Source organism: Brachycentrus maculatus, unplaced genomic scaffold (assembly GCF_059751285.1).
Source record: "Brachycentrus maculatus isolate JH-2025_06_01 unplaced genomic scaffold, ASM5975128v1 h1tg000144l, whole genome shotgun sequence".
NCBI classification, from domain to species: domain Eukaryota; kingdom Metazoa; phylum Arthropoda; class Insecta; order Trichoptera; family Brachycentridae; genus Brachycentrus; species Brachycentrus maculatus.
Window position 1 is genome coordinate 2,946,353 of NW_028280897.1, and position 19,829 is coordinate 2,966,181.

The 19,829-nt window shown below is 36.5% G+C and overlaps 2 protein-coding genes across 2 annotated transcripts in view; one reads left to right on the forward strand and one right to left on the reverse strand.

The window, feature by feature from the left end:
* Positions 1 to 9,439, forward strand: part of Dhc16F (Dynein heavy chain at 16F) — a 79,338-nt gene extending 69,899 nt beyond the window's left edge. Inside the window, exons 56-65 of the mRNA XM_088260973.1 lie at positions 228 to 429; positions 707 to 947; positions 2,544 to 2,744; positions 3,664 to 3,905; positions 5,122 to 5,292; positions 5,752 to 5,871; positions 6,593 to 6,745; positions 7,265 to 7,462; positions 7,891 to 8,014; positions 8,785 to 9,439. Of these exons, the coding sequence (XP_088117099.1) occupies positions 228 to 429; positions 707 to 947; positions 2,544 to 2,744; positions 3,664 to 3,905; positions 5,122 to 5,292; positions 5,752 to 5,871; positions 6,593 to 6,745; positions 7,265 to 7,462; positions 7,891 to 8,014; positions 8,785 to 9,014 (1,882 nt within the window). The 3' untranslated portion in view covers positions 9,015 to 9,439. The remainder of the gene's footprint in view (positions 1 to 227; positions 430 to 706; positions 948 to 2,543; positions 2,745 to 3,663; positions 3,906 to 5,121; positions 5,293 to 5,751; positions 5,872 to 6,592; positions 6,746 to 7,264; positions 7,463 to 7,890; positions 8,015 to 8,784) is intronic.
* A 219-nt stretch (positions 9,440 to 9,658) lies between these two features.
* Pex16 (peroxisomal biogenesis factor 16) lies at positions 9,659 to 18,306 on the reverse strand. Its single transcript, XM_088260974.1, has one exon. It carries the CDS (start codon positions 17,452 to 17,454, stop codon positions 16,474 to 16,476), a length of 981 nt encoding a protein of 326 aa, XP_088117100.1. The 5' UTR covers positions 17,455 to 18,306; the 3' UTR covers positions 9,659 to 16,473.
* Between the last annotated feature and the right edge of the window lie 1,523 nt (positions 18,307 to 19,829).

Consider the following 19,829-nt stretch of genomic DNA (forward strand, 5'->3'; position numbering starts at 1 on the left):
TATTTTCATCTAATTCACTGTTCATTTGATCATTCACATCTAGTTCACTTGATATTATTATTAAGTCTGGGAAAAAATTGGCTTTTAAAGAAAATGCACTCAGTTCCTCGTGCAATATTCCATTCCCCTTTTATTTGACTCACTCGGATGCAAAAAATAAATATCTCCATTAGTTTCATTAGATTCATCGCTACACTATTTTAATAATACATATTTCTCGATTGCAGGTATAAAGATATGTCCAATTTGACACCTCTGGTGTTCATTTTGAGTTCGGGCTCCGACCCGTTTGGGGCCTTCCACAAGTTTGCCACCGAACACGGTTACAGGGACCGAGTCCAGTCCATATCCCTTGGACAGGGCCAAGGTCCCATCGCCGAGAAGATGATCGCCTCTGCTGTAAACAAAGGGGACTGGGTATTCCTCCAGGTAAATAATCTCCTACACGTGATAGAGATGAAATATCTCAACAAGTGATTTAATATGAGAGAATGAGAGAGAGAGAGAGCATGTCAAAATATATACAACAATGCAAAATTTTTGCTTTGCTCCACTCCCATAGCATCTGAATGTAAGGCTCTCTTTCTCTTCTCTGCGTTATATCTTTATAACGCAGAGAGAAGGAGAAAGAAAGCCGTACATTCCGGTATTTATTAGGTACATTCGTATTGAAATGTACGTAATAATCTTTTTTATTTCTTTTCAGAACTGCCATTTGGCCGCATCTTGGATGTTGAGTCTGGAGCAAATTGTTCAACGATTATCCTCAGATCCCATTCCGCCCCACGAAGCGTTCAGACTGTACCTGAGCTCGATGCCTTCCAATGACTTCCCAGTTTCCGTGCTGCAGAACTCGGTGAAAGTTACCAACGAAGCGCCCAAGGGTCTGAGGGCCAACATCAAGAGAGCTTTCCAGGAGATGAACGAAGAATGGTTTGGAGGGCATCGTAATTGTGTTTTTTTTAATAATTACCTTTACATATTCAACAGTTTATTTCATTTTTCCATTACAGTTGTAAGAACTTATTATACCAATTCATATGAAAACTAAATTTAAATAATAAATACTCGGTAATCAATAATAAATTACCGAAAAAATTAACTTAAAAATATCATCCATAATATTTTGATTGTGACCATTTGTTCACACATCTGGGTTTGCCCACTAAGGAGTTATATTGACAACATGGAAGAAAAATAAATGGAAGTCGTCTGAGTGTTTACAGGGCTCACATTCTATCATGGGCTGGTTTAAGTGATTTAACCTATTTAGTGTAACGCTTACCAGTTTAAAACACTCTCCTTATAATTAGGCTTACCATACGTCCCGGTTTGACCGGGATTGTCCCGGTTTCAGACACGGGTCCCGGAGTCCCGGCCGGGTTAGATTTTGCCCTGGTTTGCGCGAGCACTGTCTATTTATCTTGCATTTCTGCATTTCTTTTGAGAAATATGGAAAAATAATTCTAAATTTTTACACTAAAATGGGAAGAAATAGAGAGATCTGCATAATCTATAAACGAAATACACCAATCAGATGAACGACAGCAAATTAATACTGATAGTCTTTTTGATGAGTTGTTTTTTTATTTGAATATACATATGTTAAAAAATATTTGTTAAATTGAGTATTTTTTCGGCATGGAACCCATTATCGTATTTTACATTGATTTCTATGGGAAAAAATGTTTCGCTTAACGAGGAAGATGCTGGAACGAAATATGCTCGTTATAAGAGGTTCCACTGTCCTTATTTGTTTTTTACCCTACCTGTCCCTCGTGTCCCGGTTTAGAGCTTCATAATTATGGTAAGCCTACTTATAATTCATCGTTCACTTTGTGTAATTCCAATTTAATAAATTTGTGACTATCATCAGGTTATTAATTTTTTTAAATTGTTTTGTGGTATAGGCAATATATTGTAAATTTTATGACCATACCACAAATTTAACAATGCTTTCAACATACAAAATACTTACCATTCTACCCATGATTGACACAGTAGTGTGGTTTTTTATTATGGGTTGGATGGTCAACTAGTCTTGACACTTCGTAAGCCCTGTAAATATCCAGACTTGCATATTCTTCCTCATCTATGTTGAGATGTCAATAAAATGTTGTTTTCTATGTCCCTTATGTGCCCCCAGTGGTGCAATGGGCACTGAATTATATAATTCAGTTTTATCTTTGTTGCTCATTTTTTCACATGGTCTTTGTAAAGCAGTCTCCCTTAAGTGCCCTGAGAATAGTCAGTAAGATTGTCAATGTTTACGTGAATGTTGCTCATTGATTTTTGCAGAGGCAATGAATTGTTATTTCTGATTCCTTGTATAATGAGAATTATATGAATTTTGAATGGAGCGCATTGTCAATTAGTATATAAAGCTTTCTCTAAATATTGAGGGATCTAACATCATCTTATGATATATAAAATGGTAACAGTGAATATAATGATCAATTACGAAACACATTGACAATCTTTTGTGGATGTCCCAGGGCCCCATTAGCTTCAATGGCTCATAAATATATGTATTTGGGTTACAGCCCTGGGCCAAACGTGGCGTACAATGATATTTGGATTGTGCATGTTCCACGCCGTCATCCAAGAAAGAAAGAAATTTGGCCCCCTCGGATGGACCATCATCTACGAATTCAACGATAGTGACAGGGAATGTGCCCTGTCCAACCTAGAAATATTCTGTCAGAACTCCATCATACTATGGGATGCCCTCATATACATCACAGGTAAATAATCTCTTAGGTCCTTAGCCTAGAAATGTTTTTAGATGTCACGTTAATTTCGTGTGAATGAAAAAATGTGGTAAGGTAATCGCATCTTTTTGCATATTTATTTATTTTAAAAATATATTTTAACCTTTTACATCCATTCATTGATACATATAAACATGAACAGAAAATCCCACATGGGCAAAGCCTGTACGTAGGGATACAATATACACTATGGCGTGAAACTAATCGTTATGATTTTAAACTGGAAAAATAGAGAGAAAAACAAGTTAGAATGTGTATTTGATTACGCATTTTTATCGATTGTTGCGATTGGTATGATCGATAATCCTAAAATTATCCGCAGCATTGGTCTGTATGTTCCCGATAGTTACCTAAGACAGCGTCTGCATAGATTGTTTCACATTCCTGTATACAGGACCAACCTGCCGATGGTTATGCCTGTAGGAAGAGCTACCGCTATGCTGAATAATAAACCTCCAGATATTAATCTGTTCCATGTGTCTGAGGGAGTATTCCGAAGCAGGATTCTTCTACATCTTTAACTAGAGTGTTCTTCTTTACTTCATAATTTTTGAGTTAATATATACCGTTCTGGAGGTCCCGGGTTCGATTCCCAGGGGGGTCAAATAAATAGAAGTGATTTTTTCCACTGTAATATTTATTCAATATTACCCTGGACTGGTCCTGAAGCGGGGGGCTGATCACCTTTCCTTCATGTGTAAACGATCAAGATAACACTGCGTTTATATAAAGCAGTGCCCTATGCACCATTGGGGTGCGGATAAGGGTTTTATATTATATTATATATATACACTTAAAATTTTAATTTGTTATGTGTTTGTCAATTTTTACTGAATAAAATTGAATTGAATTGAAGAGAAGATGTATTTGAAATACGACCATTATTTTGTAGGTGAAATAACTTACGGAGGGAGAGTCACCGATGTGTGGGATCAGCGCTGCTTGAAGACTATCCTTTCCAGCTTTTTTGCTCCATATGTACTCGAGCCAGAGTACGCTTATTCCGAGTCCGGCATCTATCACTGTCCGCAGCACGAGAAGATTGTAGATTATTTGCAGTTCATAGACCAGCTGCCCATCATAGAGGAGCCAGAGATATTTGGAATGCATGACAATGCTAATATAGCTTTTCAGGTCAGTACAAACTCTGTACTAGTGCAAAATGAGTTAGTACCTCATAGTTAGAACTAGTTTGGTTCTTTTAGATCAAGGACTCGTAACATAAGTGTCAGTCATCGGCCTCATACTGTAAATTGTTATTATTTAATCATTTCATTTAATTTTTGCACTGACTACTTGGCAGAGAAACAACAAATATATAGTAAATTTCACATTTATTTTGTTTGACCAGTCACCGGGTTTTGTCGTTACAAACATCGTCAGACTGGTAGGAAGCTAGACAAAATTAAAAAATTGTTACACAATAAGGCAGAGGTTGAAAATCATAATTTTATATGATTATTCTGAAGAAATGAATTAAAGTAGTGTATAATAGTGGAGTTTTACCTACCATTAAAACATCAGCAAAAATCCATTTCTATAATGAAATCCTACTTAAAAACCATATTTTATATGTAAGTATTATTATTATTATATCCACTACCGCAGTGTAATGGTCAGCACGTTCGGCTACCGTACTGGAGGTCCCGGGTTCAATTCCCAGGGGGGTTTAAATAAATATGAGTGATATTTCGATCTAATTTTTATTCAATATAACCCTGGACTGTTACCTGAAGCGCATGGCTGATCACCTTTCCTTCATGTGTTAACAAGATAACACCGCTTTTACGATTCAGTGTCCTATGAACCATTAGGTGCGAATCAGGGTTTGAAGATTATTATTATGTGTTCTGAATTTTTCTGGAGTCCATATCATGAGAGAAGCGTTCTACTGTCTATTCCTGGGTCAGTGTCCTACTCTGTGGTCGTTCGAAGCGGATATAATAATAATACTTACATATAAAATATGGTTTCCAAGTAGGATTTATATTAATTTTATTATAGAAATGGATTTTTTGCTGATATATGAAGTAAATTGTTATTTAATTAAATAAAAAGTAAAATATTTAAATAATTTTGTAAATTGTCATGTCTGTTTGCCGAATTTTTATAAATATTTCTGAACCTCAAAGTGTAACAAAGTTAACCTTTAAGTACCCATGTGCCATGCGCAATAACGGCTACCCGCGGCCTAAGCAAATGTACGCTCGACCTGTAGCTGTTAAAACAATTATATCTCCCAAATTCTCCAACTAGCCCAACTCTTCATATTCTGGGATTCAAGAGTTTATGTTCTTAGATTCGAGAATTAATTTTCTGGAATTTGAGAGCTCGTATTCTGGGGTTTCAGACGGAGGAGATAAATCAATTCATTGGCAACATAATGAAAGGCCAAGCCGCTGGCTCAGGGGACAAGGGGGGAGAATCACCCGACCAGATTGTTTGGAAACTATCAGAGGATATGAAACGAGATATTGTCATTCAAATAGATGTGGAACTGATGATGAAGTCACACATGCAGGTAAATTTTTGCACTTAGTCAAAATAAAGACCTGGCGGTGTCAGTATTGGCACCGACAGAGACATCTCTGGAGATAATTATGATATACTAAACATTTAAAAATGCAACGTGCCAGACACCTCTGTGATAAATTCTTTGAACTCCAAATTTTATATTAATGCATTTCGGACAGGTATTTTTTACGCCTGCGGAGCGCTGGCGACGGGATTTGATAATTGTGTGACCTTAAAAAAGAGATTGGTTGATAATATTCATATAAAACATTAAATAATTCCTTCTTTTCTGACTTTGAAATGAAGCCGGCGCAGAAGGTGAAAATACCCTTCCGTCTTTACGCATCAATCGTCTCACCGGGTAGAAATGCCTTTTCCATCCATAACATATAAAAACGTGTGTTAACGTATAAAAAATAATGACGTAGCTAACATTGATATTTCTTTGGCTTTCATGCTTTTCCAGAAAGATTCTATGGGAAGGGTGTACTCACTGACCACAGTGCTGATTCAGGAGATAAACAGGTTTAACAAATTGCTCAAGTTCATTCACAGCTCTCTTGCAGATCTTCAGAAGGCCATCAAGGTAAATTGATTTATTGTATTTAAGTTTTTTACTTAAGTTAAATGACATTTCTTGGTTGAACTGCATTATGTGGGTGTTTAAGCATCAAAAATCACATGAAATCATAGTACCTAACTTCAAACATAAAGAGTAAACCCACTCGGGCCATGTTAAGCAGGGTTGCATAAGCCGTAGCTAGATTTAAGGGTCACTTGGACCTTAGGTAATTTTAAAAAAAATATCAAAGCAGTCAGGGAATAACTTTATTTTTTAGCAAAACAAAGTTTTACTTTTTCTAAATATATTAATATATATTCAATTCAAACCCTTATCCGCACCCTAATGGTGCATAGGGCACTGCATTATATAAACAGTGTTATCTTGATCGTTAACACACGAAGGAAAGGTGATCAGCCCTCCGCCTCAGAAATATATTTATATATATATATATATATATTTATATATAATATATATATATATATATATATAAATATATATATATATATATATATATATATATATATATATATATATATATATATATAAATATATATATATATATATATACATATATATATATATATATATATATATATATATATATATATATATATATTATTTTTAATTTTCTGATATATCCAGTTGCACTTGCGTGGGCATAGTGTATGTAGTGATGATGGCGTGAATTTGAAGGTTGCGTCAGAGCTACACCAGTTTAAATAATGTTTTTTGTATCTTTCAGGGCTTTATTGTGATGTCTGATGATCTCGAAGATGTTTTTAGATCATTCCTAAATAACCAGGTTCCAAAGATCTGGACGGCCAAAGCTTACAATTCCCTAAAGCTGCTGGGAAGTTGGGTTCACGATCTTATTCTAAGGATAAATTTTGTGGATGTATGTAAATTTATTCTTATTTTTGACTTTTTTATAATTATTCTTATCTTAGTGCATAGGGCACTACATCGTATTGATGCAGTGTTATCTTAATCGTTACTTACACAAAGGCGAGGTGATCACTTCTGCGCTTCAGGGACTAGTTCAGGGTAATATTAAATAAATATTAGAGTGTAAAATTACTAATATTTTTATTTTAACCCCCCCCCCTGGGAATCGAATCTGGGACCTCCAGCACGGTAGCTAAACACGCTAACCATTACATCACAGAGGCGGACAAGATTATTATTAGGGGTACCAAAAAGTTTTTTTTTTAATATTTTGTAATGAGTACAGTATGAGCCAGTTTAAAATTGTGTTCGTTAAGTCACACGCACTTTTTTTTTTGTATATTTTACTTTTGCAGCATCGAGAATTCGATAAACGTTATTGTCAATTTTTTTTTCTGTTTCTTATAAAATGTCAGAATATTTTCCGCCAATTTGTAAGGCAGTGCAATTAAATTCCAAACAATTTCAGCACTGGATGCAGACTGGGATGCCTCCGAGCAGCTGGATATCCGGTCTGTTCTTCCCCCAGGGCCTCCTCACGGGGTCGCTGCAAGCATTCTCTCGGCGCTATGGCGTCTCCATCAATCAGCTCATGTTTGACTTCACACCGCTACCGTTTTACATATCGCAAGATGACGTAAGATTGGCGTACTCTAGTAAATCTACAGTAAGTGTGATGGATTATCCCTCACGTACCAAAAAAATTAGACTTTTTATATGACCCAATATTTAGACAGTTGTTTACAATATCGCTATTGGACAAATTCGACATTGTAAGGATGAAAACAATAGATTTAAAAAAAAACGTATTTCTTTTTTTCACTAAAGAATTAATTGAATTTGTATATTTTTGTATATTATTGAAGAAAATCGGTCATAGTGATTAAAAAAAAAATACATTTTCTAGTGAAATATTTCCAAAATTAGTCCATTCCTTTGACGGTAGTCTGTGATCCTATAAAAAGTTTGGTATAATAATAATCAACTGATGGTGTAATTTAATGTTATATTAATATTTATACCTTTCCAGTGATTTATATAGTTTGATTGTTTTAATGAAGTAAAAAAAATCTTGTGTCATGTTTAAATTTATAGAAGGCAGAATCAGAGGTGTTTCACCATCTTACTATGCCTGAAAATGGAATCTACATTCACGGTCTTTTTATTGATGCGGGACGCTGGGATATTCCAGAAATGCAATTGGTTGATTCAAACCCAGGTACATATTCAATTTATTTTCCAATATAGCACATAAAAATAACCGCACACTCACACTTAGGGATAAATAAAAGTTTTTTATGGTGGTATGGACATGTGGACCAAATGGATAACGAGAGAATGAATAAGAAAGTACATTTGGCCAATGTGAGTGGGAGAACAGAACGAGGATGACCGAAAAAGACTTGGCACGATAAGATCAGTCAGAACCAAATCTGGTGGTGTCAAAAGTCTGCGTAATCGGAGGGTAGGATGACAAGGAAGCTAGGAGTGTATGTCAGGACAGAAAAGTGTGGCGTTCCATCTTCTCTGCCTATCCCTACCGGAAACGGCGTGATAGTTGTAGTAACAGTAGTTGATTGCGGATCCCTTTCACAAGCTATCATTTTGTTTTTCCTTGCCACAAACCTATCACTTCTTCTTCTCACGCTGTATCAGGTCCCAGCTCTTATCTCATATTGTTGAATGACCTACGGGCTGCTTCGATCGTAGTACAGTAGAGTCTCGATTATCCATGGAAAACTTAATTTCAAATATGAACATGTAACATAACTGAATGTAACGAACTAAAACATCAAAATGCACTTACGGCAAAGTAATAAAACATGTTTTACAGTAGTAGTGGGCGCGCGAATATAATGCGTGCAGTCGGGTAAAGGAAAGGGGCATTGCCCAGGTAGGTCGGATAACCGAGACTCTACTCTCTGCTCTCTACTCTGTAGTGCAGAGCAGACATAGCACTTCCTAAAACAAGGCTAACTGGCGACCCAGGTGAGAGGACGGCCCCGCTGCCGGTGTTCTGGCTGCGCCCCGTGGAGGGCCTACCCGCGCCCGACTCGCGCTATGTGGCACCGCTGTACAAGACGGCCGCGCGCGCTGGCGTGCTCTCCACCACCGGCCACAGCACCAACTTCGTCATCCCCTTCCTACTCCCCGCCTCGCGCCCGCAGCCCCACTGGATCCGCCGCGGCACCGCGCTCATCACGCAGGATACCGACTGAACTAAATTACCAATTAAATCAATAAATCTCTTCATTCAACCGCTGCAGTCACTAGTTTATCCGCTACTTAAAAGTTAAACCACATCCACTCCCTACGTGGAGCATGTGGAGTCCACAAACTGTCTCCAGGCTTTTCTGTCAGCCGCCAGCTCCCTTGCATCCTTCCAAGTCAGGTCCGCATCCCGACGTTGGCGCCTTGGAACCTGCCTTGGGAAGGAGGCAAACTTGATGGCGGCTCTCGGGAGGCTTGCGGAGTACATGGCCAAGCTAACTGAATCGCCTTTTCTTGACGACAGTTGTGACAGTTAACCATTTTACTGCTGAAATAATCTATCCATACTATGGAAAATTTGTTATTTTTACAATTAAGACTGTTTTTATGGCACACAAAAAATAATAAAAATATGTTTTGAATATCAACTGAATATTGTATTTCTTTCTGACACAAATCGCTGCCTTAACTTACTGCTTGATAATTTATCCAACCCAAAAACATTGACATTGTAATGGTGGAGACTGACCGGAGCATTTTGTCGTAACGTAACATCGCTTGCGGCGAGCATCAGCGAGCATCCGAAACTATGGATGGAGCGCTCGGCTCGCTGTACTAACTGCCTATATATATATATATATATATATATGGCAGAGGTACCCCACTGCCCAAGTACCCCACTGCGCTGGTACAAAAATAATTCAATCTCTAAAACTGGTTACTTCATGTGTGTAAAATAAAAGATTGTTTATAATAAACAAGCTTTATTTACAATTTTTCACATTTTTTACAATTATACATTAATATTATTTATTGAGTTGGCATTTACATTAACATTGTATAAGACCACTTTTTGAGTTTTTTAATGTAAACACGGCTAGTTTCAAACTACAGATATTCTCACCAACATCTGAAAATAACTCAAGGTTTGTATTTTAACCTTCCAGCTTAACCTTTAACTACTGAGATGGATTTAATTTCACGTAACCACTGATGTGGGGGGCTCAGAGTCCCGCATATAGGGGAGAGGTTCGTACCTTGGGCTCATAAAATTGTTAATTGACAAAGTACGTAAAAAAAATGTTGAACCGAATAGATTGGTTATTTATAATCAAATTGTTAGAAGATATCATATGCTTATCATGCATAGTTTACATAGGAATGACATTTTATAAAACCTCTTCTCTCGGCCCAAGGTACGGTACGGTCCCGTACCTTGGGCATATAAAGTAATTGTTGAGTAAAACTATTTATATAGTTTTATATTTCTTAAGTTTATTTAATAATTAAAGGCATACAACGTCTTTATAACCATTTAGAGAGAAAACAACATTATAAAAATCAATCGGTTTTCCTTTTTTATTTAATTACGATTTTGAGGTTAGTAAACTCTCAAACTGATATATGACATACTTTTGGTTATGTCCCGAGGTACAGAACCCTGAGATGGCCCAAGGTATGGGACATACAGTAAAACAATTAAATTGACAGTTACGTTTTTGAGGGAAATTTATTATTGAATAATAAGAATATATTTAATATTTAATAGCCAATATAATCAGTAAAGAGATGCATGCAAATAAGTAAAAACAAATTCTTTGCCTTAAATTCAAAAATTACCGGAGTGTTGATTGAAAAATTTACTTTCGATGCACAAAAATTTACTTTCGATGCACAAAAATTTACTTTCGATGCACAAAAATTGTTTTTTGATTTTAACAAAAATATTAGTAGCCTCTCCGCGCCACAAATATAATGCAATGGCTAAAGGACATTATTACGTTCTGACATTAAAAAAGATTTGCGAATATTTACATAGATGGCCGACGGGAACCGATTGACAGGGTAGGGTCTTCTCCCCTACATACGCTTATATTTCAAAATCTTATTAATTAGCTTTAGTGGATATATTTAAATTAAATAATATAATTTTTGTTTAATTTATTTATTTAAAATTAATTACTAATTCAAAGTTAAGTGTTTTCTTAACTTTGAATTAGTAATTAATTTTAAATAATTACTAATTCAAAAATCATATGAGATCATAAATAACAAAGCATAAAAAAATATATTTTAAGAAATCAACAGATTAACTTAGAATCTTAATATCAAATAGTCTTTCTAGCAAATGGTACATCACTAATTATAGCACATTGAAGGCAACATGTTTTTTGTATACATAATATGTGTGTTTAGATTTCCTTTTAAGCTTCAAAGGAAATACGAGTATATGGAACCTTTTTCTTATTTTAGATTTTTCTTTTTCTTATTTTAGATTTTTCTTCGTCAACTTCTTGATGGTCAGATACAGGCATATCCTTTCCCAGCACACGTTCCAAACTCAAACGTAGCTCACGTGGCAACCTTTCGTTCAACACTCGTTAGCTTTAGATTTGAGAGGTTAGTTTGTCTAATTATATTGTGTTGGGGAAGTCGAATGGATCTAAATAGTGTTTGAAGCACCTATTTGTAGCGATTTTTCCCGTAAACGGATCGAATTGATGACAAAGGAACATCGTCATCGGAAGACGTCTGTTCTTCGGGAACATTGTCAACATTTTTAACACGTGCACAGCTGTTGACTGTCTCGGTACAACTAAACTCGAAGGTACGAGTGTGTCATGCAGGAGTGAACGGAATAATTCAACAATTTTACTTTCTCAAGGCCTGAGCGGCCCCCACCTCAGCAGTTAAAGGTAAGGTTTTCCCTCGAGCAGGCGCGTGATGTAAATTTTATGTCATCGAGTTTCCTATATGTAAATTGGGTTTTTTTATATAAATGTTATGAAATCGATGTGATGTAATAAAAAATCATAAAAGTGCTGATAGTACAATCTCAATATTGAAGATACACCCCCGGCAACAATGTTGCTTTTAAACTGATGTGTGGACAATCAAATTAAATATCGATTCTTCAGAAAATACACCTCTTTCCCAATCGTCCTCCATCTAAATTTTTTTTTGCTTTCGCCCATTCGAAACGGTTTTTCTTCATTTCCTGATTCAATATAGGTTTTTTTGGACAGTTATCCAAATTCTAGTAATTTATTTAAGATTATGCGTACACTAACACTGACTCAGTTCTTGAGCTGATGCAAACAGATTTCTTAGTAATATTTTTTTTAGAACACGATCATCACGTTTTAAAGTGCAGCATTTCAATCTTGTGCCCACTTTTTGATTAAGTATCCCTCTTTTTTTTCTTTTTTTCAGAAATCTTTTTAAAGTTCCGCTACAATAACTTTTTTTTTTCTAACAAAAGTTTAGACATTTTGCTCGAATAAAATACTGACTCTCCAAGAAAACGAATAATCATTGCCGAATCAGGTGTTTAACTGAAGGAATTTTGGACTTTCCAGGTTCGTAAGTAGTTATTTATTGTTCTTTGAAGTGATAAAACCATGACTCAAACCTAGGTTCAATTATTATGAGCACTAAACGGGAATTTTTTACTTAATTAGTCGTTTAGCTATTTATGTTTCCGGGGGTGTATATGCTTGACCTGTTCATAGAACGTACCTCTACCAATCTTATTTCGCCATATGCTGAACATTGGCAATCATCACGGCAATATTTGCATTGTCTGCAACCGCTCTAATCAGCGTCTCAGTGCTACAGTGGGACCACTCTTTTAAGTTTTCAATCCTGGATGTGTGTCTTTATCCTATGCTGTATTTACCTTTAATTTCATCTCGTAATTCAATACGTATTACTTTGTATTTTACTAGTCCAGCTTTTGACACTGTAGAGAAGCACTGAAATCAGATTGAAATTTCTATTACTAGGAGCTCATAAATTTTGAAAAAGCAATTTCTCGCCGTTTCTATCCTGACTTGGATGGTCCCACTGGGCATAAAGCCAAAATAGCAGATTACTTTTCAGGCTTCACTGCCGATCATCAGCCATCCAATTTGATGGAACAAAAATTGCCCTTTTTATGCACTATTAGTTTATAAAAAATGCAATAGTTTCTGTAATTACTAGAACGAGATTATCAGCCTTCCTCATCTTGCATCATAACAATCTGTAAACGCTCAATATTTTAATTGCTTAAAATACAAATTATTTATGATTTAAAAAACAATGAACATTAATATATTATTATTAATACAAATGAAAACCCGATTTATGATTCTACATAAGTAACTTATGTTTGGGACGCCTTTCTATAGGATCATCGAACTGCAAAAAAAACACATTAGTATATGTTTTGTAGGGTTTTTTAATTAGTAGTGAATGCTACACTGAACGGTGTTAAAATACCGGTTAAATTTGATAACCATTTTAGTGCGGAAAAGTATCACGGTGCTGGCACATGCCCGAGTAATGATGACGCGACTGCACACCATACCTCGGTGTAAATAAAGTTTATTTCAGAACCTAACTTTCACCGTGAATTTTCAATTTAACGCAGAAAAACCTACATTCATAAATTGTGTTTTGATTTATATTGATAATATCTTCAGTGTACGGTTGTATCTCAGTAAGTATATAATGAACATATAGGTATATTAAAGGTGCGTCAACTTGAGATAAAGCATCTATAGTTTTTCTACAAAAAAATATCTGAGCATCCCAAATAGCGGGTCGAAAAACCCCGCGATGCTCAGACTTCCGTCTTTTTTGTATAAAAATGATAAAAGTCTCAAGATGATAGTCCTATAATATATATGTATCGATATATCATCTGTAGGATAGTTATCCAGTGTCTGAATAAATTATGGACATTTTCAAGGATCGGCTTTGGACATGTGGGACAAAAAAGTGAAGAAGAACCATAAAACAAATACATGAGGTGAAAGTATATAGTTGGAAATAGTAGCGTGATCGATTACTACAAATCAGGAGATTCATGATGTGGAAGAGGCAAAGAATGTTTGCAAAGTCAGAACGGTATGGCGTTCTATTCTCTGACCTACAGTGCAGTGGATCTCTCAAATTTTTTTGAAAAAAATATAACAGATTTTATTTATTTTATTTATTTTAACAATTGATAATACAAAAATATGAAACAAATGTGTGTTATACACTTTCTTATAAAAGATTTAGCACATTGAATATAATTTGATAATGAATCAATACAGAACACCCTCCAGAATGAATGTTTTAAATTACAAAAACATTAATTTATGTTGAGAATTGAGAGATAATTGTTGATAATCTACATTGGCAAATTTTGCAAACATTATCAAAAAACATATGTGGGGCTTAATTCCAAAGTAAGCTATTCATAAAAATATATTTTTTAGCAAAGCTCACAAAACATTTATGAATGGAAGAATACATTGCTAGAAATATAATTTTTTTAAACTTCCATGTGTAATGAACTTCTATTTTGTTTAGAAATTTAAGTAGCAACAGTGAATTTAATTGATTTTACCCGGCAACGCGTTACTGTGGCTCAGTCTGATGAAATGTAAATTGAAGAAAAAAGAAAGAACACATAACTTATATGTTTAATTCCGCAAAGCTTGTAGGTACGCAATATTTTAGCAGCTGTCAAGAAGCACGCTGTTTGCCAAGAGCAGACACTCACCTATATATATATATGTACACCTCCGGCAACATAAATAGGCGAACCCGTAAAAATTTAACTTTTTAAACACGAAGGTATTTATTTATTTTTTACGATCATTCTAACGCATTTTCAATTTTATGCTTTATGCGTAAAGCTATATGTATACTTTACTTAATTGAGGACTTTCCAGGTTCATAAGTAGTGATTTATTGTTCTTCGAAGTGATAAGTCCATGTCTCAAACCTAGGTGTAATTATTTTGAGCACTTAACGGGAATTTTTGTACTAAACTAGTCATTCGGCTATTTATGTTGCCAGGGGTGTACACTACAGATGGATATATGCAAACAATAAACGGCCGCACGATTTTACTTTATCCATATCAGGTAAGTATTGTGACAAAATTCCATTTCGGAAATAGGATACTAAAATTTACTGTATAATAGCAATATTTTCCATTGCAACACTTACCTTAGCTGCATTCAAATGTCATTTTTGGCCATTTTGAATTTGCTTGTCTCAGAATTAAGCCTCATTACGGATCATGTTACTATACGTTTTCGGAAGATTATTAAACCCGACATTTATAGCTCCTGCAAAAATTTATAATATAGATTTGTTACTTTAATTTGATACAATAAATTGCTTCGCATTTTCCATAAATACAACTTTATTAGTTAAAAATAAATGGAATGTTGATCAGTTTTCAACTGCCCACTTTCCGTTACCCGCACTCAATGGTGTATAGTGCACTGCATTGTATAGTTTACAAGATGAACAGTACTGCACTTTAGTTCAGGGTGAATCATTGAGTTGACTCTTTCATATGCTGAAAGTGGGAATTTTGCTAATTAGTTGACTTTGTGAGCAATAAGGAAATGCGACGTAGGACACGGAGACCCATGGTCATGACTGTCGCCAAGAGGCAATACAGTATTCCGCATGCCTTCCGAGGGCCGCCATCAAGCTTGCCTCTTCTACGAGGCACCGGGACATCCACGGCTGACAATCCGTCGGCAGTCAGGATACGGCCTTGCATCGGGAGAATGCGAGGGAGCTGACGGCCGACAGTAGACCCTGGAGGTTTTGTGGTTTGTGGACTCCATAGGGAGCAGATATGGACTAGTAGTAGTTAGTAGCAGAATATTGCTTATATTGGTTAGAATATTTTAAAAAATTAAACTGATTTGCAATCATTAATTTAACAAATATGTATCACAAAAAAATAAACACACTTAATTGTATGTCTATGGGTTAATTCATAATATAGCATTTTTTCATACGGATATACCTTTTTTGTTAAGCATAATGGCATACATCATCCATTCTGTAAAATAAATCGCGTATTAGAGATTTGAGTACTTGTTCAAAGGCAGCTATTTGCAAATATGCCAATTTCATGTTGTCGTATTTAAAACGAGAATTAACTGTTGCTACATGAAACCGCTAATTATCACAAATAATATTTGATATTTGAAGTTTTCTACGACACACCACATTTCAAAAGCCTAGAATTTGTTCACGGTAGAGATGCAGAAGTCTCGCATCTGACATCAACACGAACCAGACATAACCTTCGAGGACTCGAGGCTGAATCCTCAAAAATATAAATAGTTCCCGTCAAACAAATACTCCATATTACAGTAAGACGCTCTTAATGCGGGGAACTGGTTCCAAGCGCTGCATGAAGTTATCCAATACATAATGCATGCCGTAACGATATCAACCAAACTGTGTGTGATTAATTAAGCGACACATTATGATTTCGGGAATATCAATACTACCGCGAAATACTGAAACGGCATTAAAGGGGTCTTACTGTATTTAAAATGACTCGCTTTGTGGTTACGCAATAATGGTGACGCGAGTTATTTACGCTGCAAAACAACAATATGCAAATCAGTAATTTGAATTAAACAGACCCAACACCTAATAAGATTTGGGAAAGACTTAGTTGGACCACATATAGAAATAAGTATCCTGCCATACAGAAATGTACTGTAAGATAGGGTTGCAAACGAGACCAGCCAGGGGCAGATTGGCCGCCTTCTTCAACAACTGGTTGATGACGTCCCGGCTGTATCTATTGTACATAGGAGACCTGAGCAGGTAGTAGAGGAGACACAGCTTCCGGCGGCTGATTTCCACGCGCTGCTCGTAGTCGAGCGACTTGAGCCGGTCGGAACCGAGCCAGAGGCTGGCGGAGTCCAGCAGCAGAGAGCACAGCCACTGGGACCACGACTGGCTGCCGCAGCAGGCGACGGCGCCCAGGTGCAACAGCGGCTTGAGGATGTACAGAGTCTCGCCCGCCCGCTGGGCCCGGGCGCTGGCCACGGCGCTGTCCGCTTTCACGCTCACCTCACTCGGCGGCTTCCAGTCCCTCAACTGGGCGAGCGGCGCGTCTTCCACTCTGCGCATGACCCTGCCGCTCCTCTTCAGCTTGAATCCGGCGCCGTTGTCCTCGGCCGCGCTCTCTGCCGGGGCCTTTCTGTGCAGAGCGGGCATGGGCGGATGCTGAACGGGTATTTCTCGGTAGCAGTGGACCAGCGTTAGGTTCGCGACACACTTGACGAGTTGCACGATGGCGGCCGCGCTCCACTTGCCCCGCGAGCCCCACTTCTGGCGCGCCGTCATCTCGATGAACACTTCGGTGAAGTGGAGAACTGTCATCCAGTACTTGAGCGCGGCCTTCTTCTTGTCCTTGCCGTAGTCGGCTCGCGACTTGAGGATGATCGTGTCGTTGTACAAGACGAACAAGTTGGACAGAGAGTAGATGAGCTCCGAGACTAAGGGCGACTTGTTCACTTTCCCTGCCACGAAGTACGACACCCACTTGGTAACGGTCTCCACATCCGCTATGAGACTGGGATTGGCGACTACCCATCGTTTATAAGAATTTAGTACTTCTTTCACAACAACAATCGACGACATCCTTGCTAATTTACGAAGCGACTGACGTTGGAAATAATAACAAACCGACTATGTATGGTATAATAAATATAATGCACAGAAAGGTATCTGCACTATCCGATTATCTTTTCAAATGTACACTTTGAACCGACGCCACCGTCCTCTTTTTGTAATTTGTAACCTGTTGTGACCAATGTCTACTTTTTGCAATGAGAAACAATAAAACAAGTAATACTCACATTTGACATTTCGCCGCCTTAGGTGAATAACGTTCTATATAACTTGACTAACCAATGGTTAACAGCGACTTATAAGTGAGCGGTATACCGGCGACGGTGGCGTGTACAGCTTGTCAATTTAGAGTAGAAAATATTAAAAGTGGAACTACGAAATTTGTAGACTAGCAACACCAATATTTAATTGTCAAAAGTATCAAACACATTTTGTTTAGCGTCGGCGTACGAGTTTTCATGTGATATTGATATTTAAATTGGCTTTATGTATTTTAAAAAATTCACTAATTATAAAAACTATTATCAACATGAATAAAACAATAAAAAGTGGCACTAGGGAGGTAATTTTTAACGTTTTTCAACGTTGTTTGGAAGAATGTAAAGCCGAAAATATCTCAATGGATATAACGGACGTTTATAGGCAAACTTCCAAGATGTTTTGAAGTTTTTGCTATTTATTTTTAATTCTGTAATACTTTGAAATGATATATAGACAATGTTGCTTGAAAACACTTGAAAATTACTTTTTATTTGAGATTATGTTTACATGCTGTTTTGACAGTTCTCTTTAAGCATAATGACACTGTAAATGCAGAACACTGTAAACGATATATAAAAAAATATCTTTAAAACACGAGGAATGTCACCGTCTACATGAAACCACCTTATATTATATTTAAAGTTACATGTTATTATTTTTTTCTACGAACTCATGTTAAAAAACATTAACAATTCTATCTTTACTGTATGTTTCGATAATAACAATATTATACTATTAAGTTATGTTTGTATGTTATTTATTGTATTTCATTTAATTTTGAGATCAGTGGGTACCTATCTATATTGCAATGAAAAAATATTTTTGTGTAGTTAATATTTTACAAAATTGTAGGATACACAGCTTTACATTTCCAGCATGTGTTCTATTTTAGTATTGCCATTTAAACAACAGTGGCGCCCTCCCTTGTTTTCTACTCTTTATTGACAGACTGTAAGTCACGGCTTTTTTTAAGTCACTCGAGTCGCTGCTTCACTTCTTCCATCCACGTGCGTGTCTTTGGAGTCACAAGGACAGGCGCCGTGGCGTACTTGGATAGACGCTCGATTGTGAAACTAGCGTCGCGGGTTCGATTCCCGCCAATTGCAAAATAGATTAAAAAAAGATTGTTTTTTTATTAGTATGGGTGTTTGTGATGTATTTTTCATATTTATCTTCCCTATCTTATCTGCAGATAAGCCTCTAAAATAGAGGCTCTGCGGGTTATTCCTAAAAAAACATTTGTACACTTAAGATAATAAAACCAGGTACCTTTATTTTTTTATTACAGACGGATGGAAAATAAACGCAAAAAGTTTTTTTTTTAAATAGTATTTACTATTTTGTACTCTTATAAATAGGGAGAACAAAAGTATATTTTATTTTTTTAAAGCACAACATATTTTTTTAAAAATAGTAATATAGTGGTACACACCAAATTAACACAAAAAACTGTAAACAATGCAACATTTTTATGGTAATTTAAAAATCTCTGAATGCGATGCATTGGCCCTACGACATCCTCCCGGCGACCGATGAGTCTCTGATCGTGGTTGGACATTTGCGTTCGTTTATTCGAGTTTCCCGGTCAAAATCATTTAAATATCAACATTACGCCTTACTCGGAGCTGTTGCGGTGATTTTTGAAGCAGTGAACAGGGTCGACAAAGTAGACTCCCGGGCAGACCACCAAAGAGATGGGTTGACAGCTGGGAATCAATATCGCAGGAGGGTAATCTCTCTAAAAAAAAACAGGCCTTAAGGCCTACACTAAGCAAAATTAGAAAAATACCAGGGTTGCTGCTTTGCGGGGAATCGGGTCGCCGGTATCACCAGTGACCATCTAAGTCACCAGTATAAAAATGTCGCTCATCTCTACTAACCATCACGCAACATGTCCAGACTATCTCAACACATCTTTCGCAATTTTATTAATAATAATTATATCAGCCTTGCATTTTTCCTTTTTTCACCATTCGAACATCTATCACACAACGTTTTACCGCACATTCACCCGAGAGATCGCATTTTGACTGTAGTTAGTCTACTTTTATCCTTCTTTTACAACTGCATGCTTCCTTCCATAGATTAAGGTTGGTACCAGAACTCTATTACATATGTACTTC